Source organism: Tetrao urogallus, assembly GCF_951394365.1.
Source record: "Tetrao urogallus genome assembly, chromosome: 1".
Taxonomy (NCBI): Eukaryota; Metazoa; Chordata; class Aves; order Galliformes; family Phasianidae; genus Tetrao; species Tetrao urogallus.
In genome coordinates this window covers 154,495,131-154,515,071 of record NC_136813.1, presented here as the reverse complement: position 1 = coordinate 154,515,071, position 19,941 = coordinate 154,495,131, and the positions used below count along the sequence as shown (strand labels likewise).

Below are 19,941 nucleotides of genomic sequence, written 5' to 3'. Positions count from 1 at the left end.
ACAAAACGGGCAGCAAATGACGCAAGTGTCAAAGCACACAAAGGCGTGATGACGACTGAAGGATCTCTCAAAGCGTCACAACATGGCAAAATTTCTTGTTATTGTCTGCTGTCTTATAAAGGGCCAATTGAATTCAACAGAGGAGTAATGCTCACAGGTCTGGCGAAAGTGTAACTAATACAGACTCTGCTCAGCAGTGACCATGCATTTCTAATGAGAGACATGCAGCCAGAAAGTTATATGCAACGCTTGCTAAGCTCCTGAAGCTGTATGTATCTACCAAGCTTGATGTCTCCTTTTCTTTTCCTTTCTGTATTGTATTATTTTAAATCATGCATCCAATTATCTAAATTTTAAAGGATCTAAACACACTGTAGGAAGACACAGTTAGAAGATGCCATCATAGTCAAAGCCATTAATTTGGATGAATTTCCTTTTACTAAGTTATACTGAAATGAACATTGTGGGAAAGCTCAATTTAATGATACCGTGGAGTATATTCTTGCTTCATTCACTGCTGTCCTCTTTGCAAGGTAAGAACTTTATTTCATTTTTGCAGTAATACTAACTTCTACAATTAGTTTTGTGAATATTTCATTAGTGTCTGCTTATTTTTCTATCATAAACCAACATTTTTTACCCTTGTTGGAGTTAATAAAACAATTTCACAGGTTAAAAAAATGTTACATATATTTCCATTCTTTCTGATAAGTGTTGGAGCTAAAATATAGCATTTTTTTTCAGGATACATTTTTATGTTTGAATTTTGTAACAAAAGAAGTTATTAAAGAATTAAGTTTAACTTTCTTCGTTTCATTGCCATTATTGTTATATGAGTAAGCTAGTAATTAATTTCAGCAGGGTATAATTTTATTTGATCAGATTGCACCTGCAGTGTTTTTAAGCATTTTTGGAATGTCAGAAAAAGCAATTGTTCTTCTGGCTATAGAAACAATCTTTTTAATTTATACGTGTATGCACTGCAAATAGATCTTGTAGATAGTTTCTTTACAGCCATTATAAGGATTTCTAAGACAGCATGAGAATGTGATTAGAATGGCAACTGAGTTTTATAAGTAATAATCAGAAAAAGATTACAGGTTACCGCTCTAGAAGTTTGATTCTGGATAGATCTGATCACCTCTTATGTTTTATTAGATATGGTCTAAGCCTCTGAAGAAATATGAATGCTTTGCTCTTTTTGGTGGTGGCGTGTACCAGAGCTGAGAGCACGGGAACTTGCAGGTGGTGAGCACTTGTGAGCATCAGGCTTTCAGGAAGGAGAGCATCTGTTGCTAGATTCCTTGTGAAGAGAAGAAGGTTTTGTAAAGACACTTTTGAAAACTTAGGTTCATTAACTGTTTTTGAAGAACACAATTCAGTAGTGATATTTGCCAAATGCGGAGTGACACTACAGAAAAATGTTTACCTTGATGATTTTTTAATCTACAGGAACTTACTGCAAGCTTTCTCTTTTGAGGAGGACTTCAAGGTAAGTTTTTATTCCTTATTTGTTAAGTCCTATGAATGAAACAAAAATATGTAAGGCTATCTGTTGTGGTGTAAGTTAGAAAGTAAAATACAGCCTTGAATTTGCCGTGTAAGTTGTCATGTACATGTGCAATGGATGTAAAACATACTTTCGTAATGTTTACAATTCTTTTCAAAGAATTTATATAATGGGCATGGATCCTCCATTTGAAAAATGAAGGCACTTATGAAAAATGATACTTCTACAGTCTCAAGAAAGCTTAGAGGAGTAATGGAATGAAACCAAGATGAGATCATTATTTTATGTCTGGAAAAATACATTAAATGAGTATCCTTCTACGATTTTAATTGCATGATAAAATCCTAGCTGCTATTTGAAGCACAAAAAAGTAAGTGCTATACAGCCATAAAATAAACATTTTCAATACAAGTTTTCATGTACAAGCTGAAATCCAAACAAAACCCAAACTAGGAAATGTTCCTGATCCCATTGAATTAAATGGGAACTATGCCATCAATTCTAGTAGAAGTGTCCAATTGGACGTAGCTTTGGATGTCTAGTGGCCTCTGTATTTAGTGAACACACGCATACATACCATCTTGGACTGTTGGTAAAACCAAGTATGTTTTACAGTCTGCTGCCCTTATTTCTAAACTAAATCACACATTTAAATCAACTACAGCTGGTGAGTAATCTCCTGCTATTAAAAGCATTATACCAATATATTCACATCACACTTAGGGCAACTCGCTGCCGCACACGCACGTTCAAGTACCTATGGATCAATTTTGCAGTTTTGTATCCTGTCATATAAGCTTGTTCTATTTTCCTCTCCCCTGTACCTCCCTGATGTCTGAGAGCAGAGATTGGAGTGCTGTTGAATTCTGTAAAATGAGACTACGAAAAGAAAAAAAGAATCACCATTTTAAACGTTAACCCAAGAAAGACCTCTTTGATAAAGTGATGGTAATCGGAGAGAAACACTTCTCTCTGGGGAACGGCTTATTCAGGCTGCTCCTGGGACCTTTGGTTATACAAGATCCTTTTTGTTTTCTTCCAGAAACGAGTTTAATGCAACTCGACAGAAAAGAGATCTCTTAACAACAGAGGTAGGTTATACCTCCGAAAGAGTGGGGAATTCCTCCCCCTGTTCTGCTCTGGGGCTTTGCTGTTGTGACAATGGGGCCTTTGTAAGGAGCAAGGCCGTGGTAACAGGAGGACGGTGAGCAGGAGCCACTGTTCCCTACCTGCTGCCTCCAGCCGAGGCCCATGGCCTCATGCATTCATTCACTCCTGGCGAAAGCTCACTGAATTACCCACCCCGACAGAACAGCTGACGCACACCATGGGAAATAACACCACTGCTCTTCTGCTTTGTGTGGAGGTGAACAGAAAGCCCCAGAAGGCTGTTAGTGTTTGATGAAAAACACGGAGATGACTGCAGAGGAGGGTACTGCATGTGGTGGTGATGGCAGTGGCCACCAGTCACCCCACGCCCCACACTGCTGCCTTGCACAGGTGATGTCTGACTGGAATTTTATAGTAAAGAGGAATCCTGCTCCCTTGTGGGTAAACACCTTGTGCTGCAGAGCCCAAGGAGAAGTTACAGCACCCTTCTCCAGGGTGAGGTGCGGAGCCCAAAGCCTCTGCTCTGGCTCTTGCAGACAGCCTGCAACACAACCACAAATTATTTTCTCTCAGTCTCTTGGAGATTTGTCTCCTGAAGAAGACAGAAAGCAGCCAATATGAAACATAACATTGAGGTGAGTCAAGCCTCTTCCCCTCGCTAGGCAAACACTTTCTGAGGGAAACGGACTCTTGGGACTGATGGTGTCTCAGAGAGGTGCTCAGCAGGACAGTGCTGTCACAGCAAATATGCTTTACCTCTCCGGAACAACAAAAGCAAAAAGCCGCTTTGCTGAGGAGAAGGAATGGAGAGGAATGTTTTTGTACACAGATGATGAGGAACTTCTTTGGCTACAGACAGCCTGTGGAACAGCTTTCTGGTGGAGTCCAGTTCAGATTGGTTACAGACAGATTGTGCTGCATGAGTGCATCAAATTGTTTCCAGTTGGAGGAGGAAGTATTTACATGTGAAGCATTGGTGGGACTTCACCGGATCTCTTTATCGTACAGTTACATTCACTGAAATCTGTTAGCTCAAGCTCCAGAGTTGAAGCAGGATTTGCAGAAAGAAGAGTTTCTCACCAGGCTTAAATGATTTGTTTTGCTCAGTTGTGCAGCTGAAGGCTGGTGTATACCTGAATGGGTAGCATGGGAGTACAGAAATATAACTTCATAATACACAGAGAGAGAAGTAAAAAAAAATGGCCAAGAATAACCATCTAAGCAGAAGGACAAAGCTTTGTAAAACAAAAGGATTTAAAATAGCCATGAAGAAATGTAGTGCAAAATATCTTTCAGGCACTTCACGCTAGTAAATGTTTTAATCTAATGGGGGTGAAAACCCTGGAGTGCTTGTCATGTGGGACTTGTTCAGTTCTCAGGATTGATGTGACATGACAAACTCTGCAACAGCAGAGTGCTGGGTCAGAACCCAGGGCTTCCTTACAGCCCTCTGCCCCCCTGTTCCTCCACAAGATAGGATGCAGATCAGGCAGATCTGTCTCCTTTTTGGTTGGGATGAGCTGAAATGCAGTTCTGAAGAGTCTTAAATGGGACGTAAAATCTATCACAACTGAAGTGGCCACATCAGATGATCAGGGAGTGTTGCAGGGCATGAATTAGGGGAATCTGGGGAAGAAGGGATATTGCATCTCCACACTCTCCAACTCTTTGTATTTTATGGAAGTGAAAAGGCAGAATGCTTCTCAGGTCCTCACTCTTCCTCCCAAATATAAACACAGATCTCCTCGATAGAACTCTGCTGGTTCATTGGCACTGGTGAAGCAGAGGGCATGGAGAGAAGGCCAGCAGTGACCCCAGTATACTACTGTATAGTTCTCTGTTCCCCTAAACCATGATTCCCCTCCCCACAAGTGCTGCAGTCACTGCCTTTCCTGTTGTCCAGGCAGCCAATCTGTCCGTAGCAAGTGAGGCTGTGTCATGTCTGAAACAACCTGCCAAGTCCTAACCCTATCCTTCTGTAAGGCCCCGGGCTTGTACTGGTGAATCTGTAAAGTACAAATACCCTGATTTTGCTTTTATGTTTCTCCGATAGGTTCGAGCTACATCTCCTCAATTGCACCTAAATGGGACCTTGACATGGAGCCCAGCAAGAGGTGAGTGCCACTCTCCCTGGGAGGAGATGCTACTGAACACTCTGCTCTACTATCTGCTTCCTGTTTTGCTGTGGGCTTTATCCTCTACAAAACCCTAACCTATTTCATTATCTCATTTTATCCTCATTAAATTGCAGAAATTTCCTGTTGAAAATGTACTTCTAAAATAACGCTGTCAGCACTGCAAATATTTGTATGTAGGATTATAATTTCTTCCTGGGAAGGAAAGCAACTATCTGCAAACCTGAAACTTGAAAACCTCTTTCTCCTCTACTTCTGGGGAGCTCTGAGTTAGACCAACCTCAGTGAACAGTTAATACACAGTGAGGTCTTAACTTCCAAACAGGCTGCAAAACCCTTTAATTAAACTGCTTTTAGAAACAATTACTAATTATTACACAAAACAAGCCGTTCCCATGTAATCTTAAATTTCTGACTTCAGTCACTTCTTCAGCAGAAATAACTTTATACAATTTTTTAGCATCTCCTGAGAATTATTTTTAACCAGTTTTGTCTCTGTAATATATTCTAGACTGTTAACAAGCTGAATATACCTTTTGCTGTAATGCCTAAGAGGGAGGAGCTGAACATACGTATGAGTTGTGCTGAACTTGGTCAATTAAAATAATCTTCATCCTGTGTATTTCTAGATCGGGAGGACTGGGATTTGGTTTCTTTACATGGGAACTTGACCTTTTGTTTGCTGGGAGGAGACTGACCTTTTGCTCCTTTGTTAGTGTACAAATCTCAGACTAGAAGAGGGAGAACTTTGTCTTTTAACCAAGGAACACAAAGTATAAAATTAAGTAAATGTTAAAAAGAAAGTCTTGTTGGTTATTTTTCTCAGCTAATATGGATGCTTATGATTTTAGAACAAACATCTAATGTGAGTCTCAACCTGTCTGAAAAATACTGTATCTACTAAAAGGCTGCTTTGCTTGCTGACAGGCTTGTGTGCTCAAAAGTGCCTTAATGGAGCAAGCTGCACAGAGGCAGGTGACTGTGATTGTCAGTTTTTTCAAGCTCAAGGAAGCAGGTGCCAAATTGGTAAGTCTGGGGCCGAAGCATTAATCAAGTTTTGTGTTCAAGTGATATATAAGGGGAAGGTTTTAAAAACAATATTGTCAACATAAATTTTGTGATTCCTTTATAGTAGCAGAACTTCATTCCACTAGAGGACAGGAGGACTGAAATTATACTAGGTGTTGGGGAAATGTGTAGAGCAACAGTACAAATGCCTAGGTTATAGCATCTGGACTATGAGGATTCACAGATACCATAACAGATAGATCACTGTCTAATGTATCAGCAGCAGGCCACTTTTTTTAGTTAACTGAGTAACTGTACAATTGATAGAAAGATGGAGTGACTTACTGAAAATAATTGACTCATTAAATGTACTGTGGAATCTCTTATACCAAGAATCATCCCAGATATTCAGTAGTCCTTTGTATTAAAATGTCATCGCTGAAGTGAACCCAACATTTCTGATGACTGTGTGGGACTAAAACTGCATTCTTATTATTATTTTTTTTTTTAAATGTACTTTTAGTTCAAGTTAAAAAAATCAGGTTATCTTTCATCCTTGTTATTCCCTTTGTTCATAACTCTTATTTCCTTCCCAACCTTTTACTTCTGTAGATGTCTTTGCCACCTTTGCATTTTTTATTACTGTACTTCTTGTAAACTCAGTGTGTTTTCTGCAGTTCCTAACAATGGCAAGGACCGAGATGGGATTTGCAAATCATGGGGACAGTATCATTTTGAAACGTTTGATGGCATCTACTACTACTTTCCGGGAAATTGCTCTTATATTTTTGCAAAAGACTGCAGTACTCCAGAACCACGTTACACTGTTTGGGTAAGTATGTGAGCATATGTTAGAAATACATCCTGAGTATTCCTATATTTCATAAATAAAGTAACTAGAGAGAGAATAAACGGATCAAACTGCTGCGTTACACACAAAACTATGCTGCTGGAAAACGTCTAAGCATGTGTGCAGTAACGCAAAACACTGGTGAAATAATAATCAACGGAGTCAGTATATTAAAAATAGTATTTCTTATTCCCTCTATGCTAAAAAAGGATCTCAGCTCTCTCCTCTCTGGGAAATCCCATGCAGCAAACTGGGTCTTAAAGCAGGCCTTGGAAGCTTCAGTAAACTTCAGCTATCAGACTGCAGAACATACCGAATTGCTGAGTGAAGTGCAAACAGCTATCAGCTGCTTGGTGGCTGGGCAACCAAGTGTAGCGGACCCTGACTTGCAGCCACTGGCTTGCTAAGATGGGAACTGCCTCCCCCAGCCCGTGGAAAAGTCTGTTCCCTTGGGGATTTGTGTTCTAATTTTGGCTTACCTCTGCGTCATGCAGGGAAGTTTAACAGCTCAGAAGCCTTCATCCTAACCTATGTATGGGAGGCACTCTTTTAAGTTATGGTTAATGATTTAGAGATCATGGAGAATTCAAACCTATGCTACCTCTGAAGGAAGGTGATTGTGTGGAGAGGACATTAGCTCATTATGCTATTTTTTCTACAATTGTTGCTGATTCTGCAAGGGGATGGAACAAGAGTGGTCCTAATTGTAATGCAAACATGGTGGTACAGTGGTTACAGGGATAAAGGCAGATCTAGATTCTGATTCCTTCTGCAAGGGTCTGTTTTCATTTGCAAGTATGTGACTTTCTTGCTCCCCAAATAGTAGCATTCAGAGAATTTTAATCTCTTGTTTCCACTCACTCAGGTCATAGGCAGATGCTATCTACCTTCCATTATTTCGTATAATTTTTAGATTCAGTGTGCAGCTTTGATATTTTAGGAGATTTCTTAAAATGCAGTGGCAAAACCCCCATAAAGGGTGGTGATGCACTGGAACAGGTTACCCAAGGAGGTTGTGGATGCCCCATCCCTGGAGGCATTCAAGGCCAGGTTGGATGTGGCTCTGGGCAGCCTGGTCTAGTGTTGGAAACTCTGCACATGGCAGAGGTATTGAAACTAGATGATGATTGTGATTGTGATCCTTTTCAACCCAGCCCATTCCATGATTCCATGATTATATTACAATCTAGAATCAATATTTTGGTGGATAGCCAATGCTCTGGAAGGAGAGAAGCTACCACTGCTGGAATAAATGTCATATTTTTAAAAAACCTAAAGATGTTTAATCAGAAAAATCACAAGTAATGCTGAAGCATTACAGTCAGCTCCAATTGGGCTGTGGAGAGCAGAAAACCTTACCAAATGCTCACATTATGGTCCTTCTGATTTTAAAAATCCACCTCTCTAGAGAAGAAGAGAGCAATTTTGATTTTCTTTGACTGTGTTTCTATCTTAGGGCAGGCTTACATAGAAACCATTTTTCAATTCTAGCAACATTTACTATGACTTTAATTATGACTTTCTTTATACATATGAAATCCTTAATGCTTTTACTGACTTGGTTTATTTCACTCAAAGAAACAGTAAATTTTTTATTTCCAGCATTTAGTGTCAGTGAGGGAGATTAGTTAGTGTATATGTAAGCACTGTATTTGTTTACCAATAGATCTTCTCTGAAAAAGTGAGAGTGCTGGTTTCTAATTACAGCCCCTACTACCATGCTGGCAAAATGTTTCACAGTTACTCATTTATTTCGCTTCGCAGCACTGTCAAGAAAACCAACAACACCCATCCTTCTCCAAGAAAACTGTCACATAAGGTCATAGTAGCGTTTAACTTGTTAGCGCATGTAAGTAGTCAGAATAAATCTGAGCCCACAGTTTTCATGTCCTGAAAGCACACCCTGGCCAGCAAAAACTGGAATATCTCTGGCGACAGGGATGTTCCTGCACTGCAGGAGCCATACTCTGCAATGCTGATGGCTGGGATTGCAATGGAATCCCAATTGCAAAGGTAGCATCCTTTTTGCCAAACTGTAAAAAAAATGCACGCTGGCATATCGTGCCCATTCCTAGGCCTGATAATACATTATTTTTTATTTGAGATCTATTTTATTGCCATAAAACTGTGGACATGCAGAGATAATAACTGCATGGTTTTCATTTCTAGAAGCACACACCTGAGATCTATTTAAAACCTTTCTCTAGTAATGGGCAGTCATGGAAGTCACATACTGCCTATAACAGTGAGCCACACTATTTTGCAAATCTCTCTCTGGTTGAGTGACACTTGCTGTGCTCAAACTAAGAAGCTGATGTGAGAGTCAAGCCAATACTCTGGCTCATGACCCTTTCTGTGTATGATGGGGACAGGCAGATTTCAGAAGAGCCTTCCTGTTTCCACTGATAGTCCTGGAAAACCAATGAAAAACAGGTTTTAACAGTGCACTTAAGTTAGATGCCTGCAATAATCTGTGAGAGCATTCTCAAATCTCAACAAATCCTGAGTGGTTCAGTAAGGCATTCTGTAGTTCAGCTGGTGCCGGTCTCGACTGGCAGGGAGAATACAGGCTTTAGGCCGAGGTTTAGTATCCTACAGTATCCCCTCCAGACCTGTAGAAACTAAGTTGTAGAGGTATCTCAGTGTGTATAACAAGCTCCTATGCTGGCAGTGATAAGCTAGCTTACTACAGAGTCTGTCTATGAAGTTCATCTATGCTATATACCTGAGTATTTCTTGCAGTGTTTAAGCCACTGATTTGTGATACTTTGTGCTGTTAAACAATTGCTCTATTTATCAGCAGTACTGGTTAGTGCAAATTTCTAGTTTTGCATATTTTTGTAAGTATGACCTTTTTATAATTTAAATATTTGTCTCTAAGGCTCTTTGGTGACTAATGTACAGAAAAGTAAGTTATCATATGTGTGCTTATGAAAACTCCCATGAAATTATTGGTAACAAACATTTATTCTAACTGTATATGTTGTTCCCCTTGAAGGTTCATAACAGTCCTCACTGTCATGGTTCAGTATATTCTTGTCAGAGGTCAATCAGCTTGTTTTTTTCAAACCAAGAAGAAATAACTATTTCAGGACATGAAGTAAGAAAGGAAGGAAACAGGTAAGTGTTCTAATGGTCATTTAAAATGTTTTATTGCAGAAATTACGGAGTTCAAGAAGTGACTGCTTTTTATGTCAAACAGGGAACATAAATTTGCTATGTATTTTTACTGATCCCTGGCTGCTCTGAATTGGGACTGACAAGGGTAGGAAGATGTAATGGTGTTCATAAAATATCCGAATGAACATTCACTCCCTACACAAACCTTCTGTTCAACTTCTCAGCTCAGATCTAGTGATTAACCATCCTGACTTTGTACAGTTTGTCTGCATCAGACTATTTCAGCTAATCTCTGATGCATCATGATACCATTTTGAACAAGGCGGTCATTATTTATGCTTTGTATGTGGTGCTTAATTAAACACATAACCTTATAGACAAGTCTGAGTTAACTGAATAAAAGATCTTAAACCTCCTTTGCCCCTTCAGGGCAAATACTCCACAAAAGTCTCTGAAGTACATCCAACATCCAATGTACTCTTTTTTAACTTTTTTTTTTCAAAATAAAAAAATGAGTACAAGACTATTTTTCAAAATAAAAAAATGAGTACAAGACTATCATAAGTGTTTTTTTGCTGTTTGATAAAGTACAGCAAATTTCAAAGACTTAAGGTATTCTTTCATAACATGTTAGAAGGTATGTATTTGGATATAATTATGTTACAGACATTAGCATCTGAGGCTGATGACTATAATACTATCAGTCTGTTCATCCCACCAGAACCGCTTTTGGAAGATTAAGATTAAATCATGCTACAATATTTTTGTCCAGTGTTTTTTTGGCCAAGGGAGGAGGGTATCTGATGTAATCATCAAGCCACATGATGATATTTGGAAAGTCATGATGGTCGGGTGAAGTCCATAGTGACTAGAGAAAAGACAATATAGCACCTATTTTTAAGAAGCGTATAAAGGATGATCCAGGGAAGTCATCCTCACCTCTGTGCTGGTGATCGTGGAGAAGATCCTCCTGGAACCTATGCTAAGGCAGATGGAAGAGGGGGAGGTGATGTGGCAAAATAGTATGGTTTCACCAAGGGCAGGTTGTGCCTGACCAACCTTGCCATTTTTTTATGATGGCATATCCGTGTCAGTGGACAAAGGAAGAGCCAGAGATATCATCTATCTGGACTTCAGTATGGCCTTTGACATGGTAACCCATTATGTCTTTCTCTCCAAATACGGGGATTTGAAGAGTAGACTGTTCAGTGGACAAGGAACTGGTTGTGAGAGCATGCCAGCATGCCCAGAGAGTGGCTCACCAGATAGAGAATAGTAATAAGAGGTATCTCTCAGAGGTCTGTACTAGGACTGGTGCTCTTTAACATCTTGATACACAACGGTGACAGTAGGATCGAGCATGCTCTCAGCAAGACTATGGATGATACTAAACTGTGTGGTGCAGTCAACATGCCTGAGAGACGGAATGACATTCAGAGAGACCTAGACAGGCTTGAACAGTGGGTCCAGGTGAACCTCATGAGGTTCAACAAATCCAAATGCAAGGTCTTGCACCTGGACTGTGGCATCCCCACTATCACTATAAGCTGGGGTCTATAAGGATAGAGCACAGCTCTGCCAAAAGGGATTTGGTGATACTGGTGGATGGCAAGCTAGACATGAGCCGATGATGTGTCCCTGCAGCCCAGAAAGCCACCTGTATCCTGGGCTGCATTAAAAGAGGTGTGGCCAGCAGGCTGAGGGAAATGATCCTTCCCCTCTACTCTGTGTTGAGGAGACCTCACCTGGAGTACTGCATCCAGATGTGGAGTCCTTAGTACGAGAAAGATGTGGACCTGTTAGAGTGTGTTCAGAGGAGGGCCACAAAAATGATCCAAGAGATGGAACACTTCCCCTGTGAGGACAGTCTGAGAGAGCTGGGGCTGCTCAGTCTGGAGAAGAAAAGGCTCCAGGGAAACCTGAGAACAGCCTTTCAGTATCTAAAAGGGGTCTATAAGAAGAAAAGGGACAGACTCGACAGACTCTAGCAGAGTCTGTTGTGATAGAATAAGGGGAAATGGTTTCAAATCAAAAGAGTGGAGATTTAGGTTGAATGTAAGGAAAAAGTTTTCTATAGTAATGTTAGTGAGGCACTGGAACACGTTGCCCATGGAGGTGGTGGAAACCCCCTCCTTGGAGACATTCAAGGTCAGGCTGGATAGGGCTCTGATCAAACTAATCTACCTATAGAAGTCCCTGCTCATTTCAGAGGAGTTGGACTAGATGACCTTTAGGCATTCCTCCCAACTAAAAAATTATATGACTGTATGTTATACAATTCTTGTTCATGAGCATCTTCTGTACTGTAAAACCCTCTATTTGCATTCACCTACCTGATGATTGATCCTGTGCCCAGAAGGACTGCTGATGCTCACCATACCAGGAGCACCGATAGTAATTTCACAGAGCTGCTTGTGCAAACCAAGATGCTCATGAAGTCACATATTCCTCTATGTGCCTGTGCTGAATTTTGAAAATGAAGATGAATTATTCTTTCAGACTTATCATCAGAACAACTGATACTTGTATACACCAGAAAAACATTCACTTGTAATGATCCATACAGACAAGCAAATAAGAACAGATGGCAAAGAATAGATGACAAAATACTGAAGTGGCTCTATAAATCTGGGAAAAAAAGTGTGTAGAGAGTTAGATGATAATGTTTTATGTGTATTTTTCTACTACTAATCTTGTCTCATCTGTGATCTTTGAAGTAAGTTGTTTATTTTTCCAGATTAATGTTGCCACAGACAGTTGGAAATGTTTTCTTTGAGAGATTGGCTGACTATATTCTGGTGAAAACTACCTTCGGTTTTTCTCTTGCTTGGGATGGAAACTCTGGTATTTATATCAAGCTAACAGAAGATCATCATGGAAAACCTTGTGGCCTCTGTGGAAATTTTAATGGCGATAAATATGATGACTTGATACTGCAAAATAGTAAGTAAATGGCTTGGAAATACACCCTTACCTTGTATAAGCAGCTCCATATTCACTTAAAATATTTTATGCAAGAAAAGACAGAGTCCTTATTTGAATAGAAAATAGAATATGTGCTCTATTCTTCACAGAATCATAGAATCACCAAGGTTGGAAAAGACCTATAAGATCATCCAGTCCAACCATTCACCAATAGTTCTCACTAAACCATATCCTTCAACACAATGTCCAAAATTGCAGTGAGGCCGGGGGCACGTTTAGGGAAAAAAATCCCAATTCAAGAAACTAGTTATATGTATGCTTAAGCCTTTTCTTGCTCAACAAAGTACTTGGTCTATGTTTATCTTAACTGATGGAAGTGCCTTGAAATAATAAATAAATAAGCAAATGCTTGCGGTTTTCTGTAGGTTTAAGAATGGAGGAAAGAGTGAAAAAACAAAATATTAATATTTGGAAAAAACACCACATTGAGTCATTTGTTTACATTGCTGTCATAAAAATATGAGCTGAAATATTTACATTTAAAAGCACTTTCCAGAAAGTTCCTCATATCTCTCTGTTGGTATGTTGTATTTAGGGCCTTCTAATACCCTGTATGGTGAGTTGTCCAATGCTGTCTCATCTGAGGAAGAAGTGATTTACTAAGTTGGTAGAATATTCTGTAATCTGTGTAGTTCTAAATACTTCTACTCTCTAGAAACTTTTGTCCTACTCACAACCAATGTGAAGAAAGAGAAAACATAGGAATTCAGTCTGATAAGAAGAAAGATAGAACTGTTTCATCATTGATTGCTGAGAGAATCAAATCCCATGACCCTACAGTTTATTAAGTCAAAAGTTTATCTCACTGTAACTTTTTTTCCCTTTTCAGTTTTGTTCCTTTCATTACGGTTGATAGGCAGGTGTTCAAGACTTTGAATGAAGGAAGAAACATTTCTTTGCACTGTTTAAAAATCTGCCCAGTATTAATTCCTAGTATTTCTTCTGTCATGAAAGAAGTGTGTTCACTGTTTCAAACCTTAATTGCTGCACACCAGAGTTTAATATGTTTAACAACTAGTTAAAAAAATGGTGATGAAAAATGGAATTCTGAAGAGGTAATGAACTCACACAAATTCTTTAAAAGTAATTATCTCAGCATTTTAAAATGTGTTCTCTGTTATAAAAGACAAGTATGACAGCTCTTTCTTCAATTTCAGAGCGACATGTTTTTTCCATTGTCATTTCTTTTGGTTCTTCTCTTTGTCAGAAATGACAGTATTATTGTATAGTACAATCCAGATCACTGTGAATTATTTTAACCTTGAACCAGTTGTATGGTAACCTTTTTACCTGTGCAAATACAATGCTAGACGTTCTGCTATCTTCACATGAATAGATTAACTAAATTAAAATTGCTTCTAAGCTGCAAGTTTTTTCTAAATGTTTCAATTTCTCATTTGGGATGATGATTTGTCTCCCCTGACTATACTATTCCTACAGTAGTGTAAAGGAAATTCTTACATCTATCCTGAATCTTGCAGAGTCTGAATGCCCTGTTTTTGCATTGTCTTACATAACGAAGCTGTGGAGTCTCAATATCAAAGCACAGTTTAAAAAATCAATTCCTTTTCTGTTCCCTTCATCTTCATATTTCATTGCATCTTTCTATTGCTTTAATACATGGGACTGTATCTGTGAGTAAAACTATTTTAAGGACAGTGATTTTGTATAGTGGGATTTTTTTAAGACTTAGAATGTTTTTTGAAGCCATGTCAAAATGAAAATAAAACTCTTTAATGTTTCTGCAGAACCAGGTTTGTATCAACAGGTTTACTTCTAGACAAAAAACAGCCTTTTAAATTTGGGAAGGGTTTCAGAACTCTTCTGTCAGCAAAGGAGAAAAGTTTTAACTCTCCCTGGCTCTTAAGTGAACTAGATTGGTTTAGTTTTGTTTATTTGTGGATATCCAAGTACAAATATCTGATTATTGTGTTTTGGGACTTTCCACATTCCAGAGTGTCAAACTGTGTACATTTTGTGCTGAACGAAGTTGAATTAAGTTTTGGATAATACTGTTCTATGAAGAAAAAAAAAAAAAGCAACTAATTTCATTCCAATATTCTTCAATATTCTTTCTCTTAACCATGCATAGATAACAATTACATAGATATTAATTATTGTTCTTCAAAGTGGAGGCAGTAAACTCTCTCTAGCATACTTAAGAACATAGAGAAAATGTAATACATAGTTCTTGCTGCAAAAATATGGGAATTTTGGGTTTGTTCCTTTACTGCAACCTTCTTGTATGTTCCTATGTGTCTGTTGCCATGACTTCCAATCGTGCATCTCATTCATTCATTCTCCCATCTCCATGCTGTTAGGAGAATTGGGCCAGTATTATGCTTGTCATAGGGGTTTTCTGCAGTAGGGGAAGAGAGTGAGATAACAGTGCTAACTGACCACTGTGAAACATGATGCAAGTCTTAAATTGTTTTAAAGAGATGTATTTTTTCTTAAGCGTTCAGTGTGTTAAAGTAGTTTTTATTTGTATGTTTGTTGTAAAAGTGTCATTTGTATTTAAAAAGAACATTTGCCCCATGTATATACCTATGTAATTTTTCATCTAAATGTGGTATAATATATTGCCTAATGTTAAAAAGGAAAAATCAACTTTTTCTAAACTCTACGTACTCTATACATATCAAATATCTGAAGTAACATATGTATTTAAAAACATTCAGAAATTTCCAAGACCTCTTTTTAGCTTGTGCTGACAGTCTTTCTTCTGGTTCTCTTATCACACAGGAGGTGAATATACAGAAGACATTGCTGAATTTGCAAATAGCTGGACTGTGCAAATCTCAGATGATGCAGCTTGTGTACCTACTGCCTTAGATTTTTCCAGTCCTTGCTCAGCTAATGCAGAATCCACTGAGGTAAATTAATCATGTAGTAATTATTATTATTATTCTTTTAAATCTTCTCTGCCTAGTGATGGTACAAGAATGTAGTAATATAAACCATATAGAAAGAAAGCTCAACTGCATTGAGGCTTTGAGAAGATTCAGGTCAGGGCTGTTGCTGGGGAATGTCTGAAGATCTTCAGTTTAGCTTGAAAGTACAAACATTCCAATAGGATGTGCCAAGTGGTAAAGGTCTGCTTCGTTGCTGCATTACTCACTTTCCAGTTCTGGCATCTTACAGTTCATTATGTAGGAAATGATGAGATATTGGAGAAGTACCATGCTCAGCTCCAGGATTGACGCGAAATAATTTTTTGGTCATTTTGCAATCTGCCATGCCAGGTAGTTTGGGAGCAGCATGTGATCAGGCCTCTGTAGTTAGAGAGGACAAATTTTAGGAAGAACATAATAAATGGAGACTTGAGATTCTCAAGCTTTAATGGGAGTATGAAGGACCCTAGATTAGATCAACAAAGCTAAAAATAATTATGCTTGTTCAGAAACTATTTTCTAACTGTTGTTTACTGATTTTCCTTAATGCACAGGATATATTCTTCAAGTGCCAAATATTCCTACAATTTCCTTTTCTCAGCTGTCATGAGAGCATAGATCCATATTCTTATATTTCTAGCTGTATGAATGATCTTTGCAGGTAAGAATGGAGTTCTTGTTTCCTTTTTTTGATGCATGAAATGAATGCTTCCTTTTCTAAGGCAAGAACTGAGCAGTACTGAGTGAAGTTAGTAGGAACTAAAAGAATTCAAAATGGAGATGTTGTTTCTCTCAGTGGGTGCTTTACTGTGGAGCTAGAGGACACATAACCTGTGCTTCAAGTTTGATTGCTAGATGTTTACATGAATTCAAGGAAAGACTAGACAAACACGTGGGAGAGAAATTTATGGAAAATCACTAATGACAAAAGGTAGTTGCTAGTCACACGCACACACAGAATACTACATCTGGAAGCTCTGAGCAAAAAATACACGATTAGGACGATACTGAAAGGAAATATCAGTGATACTGGAGGAGTAGAAACATTTCCTCCATAGAGACTGTTTTTCTGATAAAAATATAGTAGAACAAGCATCATCATTCAAACATGTAGATTTTTTTCAAGACTGTTTTATTTATATAAATTCAGAGATGTAAAAAGAAAATCAGCTCTCACTGGTTTTGGTGGGAGTTGCGCATCCTCAAATGCTGGGGTTATATGTAAACTGCTCTTTTTCTCTTAGCCCCGGACTCTTATTTATTTGCCAGTCATTCACAGTAAACAGATGCTTCAGAGAGTAATGGAACAGAAAACTGAGCAATGTATTGCTTCTTTTTTAAAAAGGTCTTATGACTAAGAGGCAATTGTCATAAATAACAGGATTTGTGTCAGGTACTATTATAACCTTCTCAGAGTATCATCAGTTTAATCAAAAGCATACAGAAAGGTTCACAAGACTAAAAGCAAGAATCACTCAGCAGTAGCATCCATTACAACTTGTTAGTTCATTTTCAATGAATTTTGAGTTTTCTGTTTTGCCATCGAGTGAATATAGAAGAATTTGAGTTTGTAAACAAGTTCTCAAAGTGTTTCTTCTGCATTTGGTGCTCTGTACATTAATTCAACTAAGAAAAGAGCTGAGCTGCCTCTGCATAGTGTCAGTGTAACTCAGGAGCTTATTGTGCCTTTTTCTCAGTCGGAAGAAGAATAATGAAAAGCAAATTTTAAGATGTGATATTTAATTTATGTCATGGTATTAAGGAGTAAAAGAAGTATATTGAGAAGCAAACTTTCAAGTGTCATACTGAGCCATATTACAGCATTAAGGAGGTTTTGATTTTTGTTGAAATGCATGTGTGTGCTGAATATGAATTGTGTGAATGTTAAAAACCTTGAAGGAAGTTTCTGTGTCTGAGAACCTAATTAATTTAGGCTTACTTTGCTTATAAGAGGTCTCTTCTTGTGGCTTAATGTCAGTTTATAAGGGGGGGCATTTTATATGCCAAGTATTCTTTGTATTAAGACCCATTTAATTGGATTAGATAAAGAGAATTGGGAGAAACTGTGATCACTGTAACAAAGAATATAGTGGTGTTTGATTTGGTAACAGATGTGTTGAAAGCAGAATACAAATACTATTTAATATGTTTTCAAGACCGTTAATCTGGAAGCTTGATCTTTTGTGCTGAAAGACAAATTCAGCTAATCTGTGCTGCTAGTACTTATAATAGAAATGTCTTATTATGACTGGTTCATTTTGGAATCAAGTCCTTCATGGAGAGTGATAGGAGTTGTTGGGTTTTCACATTAAAAACTGGTAGTGTTTTGCATTATGTAACTTGCATCTGGGTAAAATCTGAGGTTACCTAAATACTGATGAATATCTCTCTACTTGACTCTGGCAGAAATGCATTATCCAGCTTCTTCTGTATAGATTAATGCAGAGATAATGGCTTTGCTCAAGATTGCACTATAACTCTCTGAACTTGTCTACAGTGTTTGATAGATAATGCTTCTGATGCTAAGCAACTAACCAACAGGGTTCTCCTCACCTAAGTTCAAGGACTAAGTTTGAATTAGAAACTTGAGCTTGATAAGGGACATTTGGTCCAAGTATCAGCATAGGTGGCAGTTTCCATACCAAAAGGACCTTTAAGATCACGTAGTTCCAACCTCCTGGCAGGGACACCTCTTTCTAGATCATGTTGCTCAAAAGCCCATCCAGCCTGGCCTTGAACATCTCAGGTGTGGGAGCACCCACAACCTCTCTGGACAATTGTTCAACTGCATTCTTGAACTGTAATGTTGAACTCCATTGTTGCCTTTCTGGGCAACTGTTGAATTGTACTGTTGAACTGTCCATTGTCTTCATGACAAGGTTGTGTTTCACCATCCTCTTGGACAGCAGCATCAGCTGAGTGAAGTATTCTGAGCAGACTCCTGTGGCATTGATTTGTAGGTGGGATTTAAGTTTTGTGATTACTCCCTTGTTTTATCATTTCAGGGTGGATGATGATGAAACATACTGCAGAGCGGTGACAGAGTATGCTAGAGCATGCTCCCATGCTGGGTCCCCTGTGCGAGACTGGAGGGATGATTTTCCTGCTTGTAGTAAGACTCTTTAGCAAAGCATAGTGTATGACCTTTGAAATACCACCAGATATCCTTTTCAAGTAATTCCATCTTAACAACGTTTGTTGCGATAGGACTCAAACCTTATACTGAAGTAGATCAGCCAGCTTCATTATTAATGGAGAACAAAGAAGTCAATGACTTGCTTGAGGATTATTTTAATTCCATTGTGATTTCATGTAGATACATACAAAATTCATGTTTGTGCAGATTGCTTGGAACTTCATGTAAGTTGATCATACTTCACAGGGAAGAAAAAACATCTGTGGAGGTCTGATATCATCACTGTTTCCAGCTGACCTTTCAGCCTCTACCAGCTTTATAACAGAATGAACAAAGGGAATGCAACTCCTTCCTGTCATCACTGCTGCCTATCAATTGTAGTTCACGGAACTTTGAACTAGTTGAGATATGAGCACGCATGTTTCCCCTGTTACAGAAACTATTAACTTGTAGTGGAGAGGTGATAGAAGAATTTGATAAACAGACTTAAATACTGATGAGAGATTCACTGCAGTTCATCAGCTGCAGCCTCTCCAACAATCCATTGTACCTAAACTGGATAATCACCTACATCTGAAGTGTTGGACAACTATTTATTTATTTAATGAGATAAGACTTCTCCAGTATGGAAAGAGAAATTGTACTAATGCACAATGTGATGTGCTCTTTTTCTAGCTGAGAAGTGTGAAGACAGCTTTGTACACCGTGATTGTATCAGTTGTTGTCCACCAACTTGCACCTTTGAAAAAGATTGTCTTGGTAGCAACCTATACTGCTTAGATGGATGTTACTGTCCAGATGGTGAGTACTGTTAATTTTATGTGAAAAATATTTGTAAAGTTAATATCCAGCATTGTAATAAAGTTGTCTAAATAAACTATACTTAAAGTTAAAAGCCAGAAAATATGAATAGTTCAGTTGTTTCTGTTTTTGCTATTCTAACTGTGATTCTGTTTTTTATTGTGTTCTGAATATTTACAGAGAATATTATGGCACAGAATAAAATATCAGTTGAAATCTAGAGCCATCACTAATGCTGTCTACAATGAGGCATAGCATAGGTTTAATCAACTTTATTAGAATTATTCCTGAAGCAAATGAGGTTTTGTTTGAACAGAATGTATCATATACTCTATTCAAGAAAACTTCCTGCAATCTGTACTAAATGAAAATTAGGGACTGGTCAATGAACA

The 19,941-nt window shown here is 38.3% G+C and overlaps 1 protein-coding gene across 1 annotated transcript in view; it reads left to right on the top strand.

The window, feature by feature from the left end:
• Positions 1-424: 424 nt before the first annotated feature.
• OTOGL (otogelin like) overlaps positions 425-19,941 on the top strand; it is a gene marked incomplete at both ends in the record, with an annotated part of 90,268 nt that continues 70,751 nt past the window's right edge. The window contains 12 exons of the mRNA XM_079547603.1: positions 425-533; positions 1,453-1,492; positions 2,553-2,601; positions 4,674-4,734; positions 5,683-5,781; positions 6,441-6,595; positions 9,612-9,733; positions 12,471-12,676; positions 15,464-15,594; positions 16,167-16,273; positions 18,618-18,724; positions 19,424-19,549. Coding sequence (XP_079403729.1) covers positions 425-533; positions 1,453-1,492; positions 2,553-2,601; positions 4,674-4,734; positions 5,683-5,781; positions 6,441-6,595; positions 9,612-9,733; positions 12,471-12,676; positions 15,464-15,594; positions 16,167-16,273; positions 18,618-18,724; positions 19,424-19,549 — 1,312 coding nt within the window. The remainder of the gene's footprint in view (positions 534-1,452; positions 1,493-2,552; positions 2,602-4,673; positions 4,735-5,682; positions 5,782-6,440; positions 6,596-9,611; positions 9,734-12,470; positions 12,677-15,463; positions 15,595-16,166; positions 16,274-18,617; positions 18,725-19,423; positions 19,550-19,941) is intronic.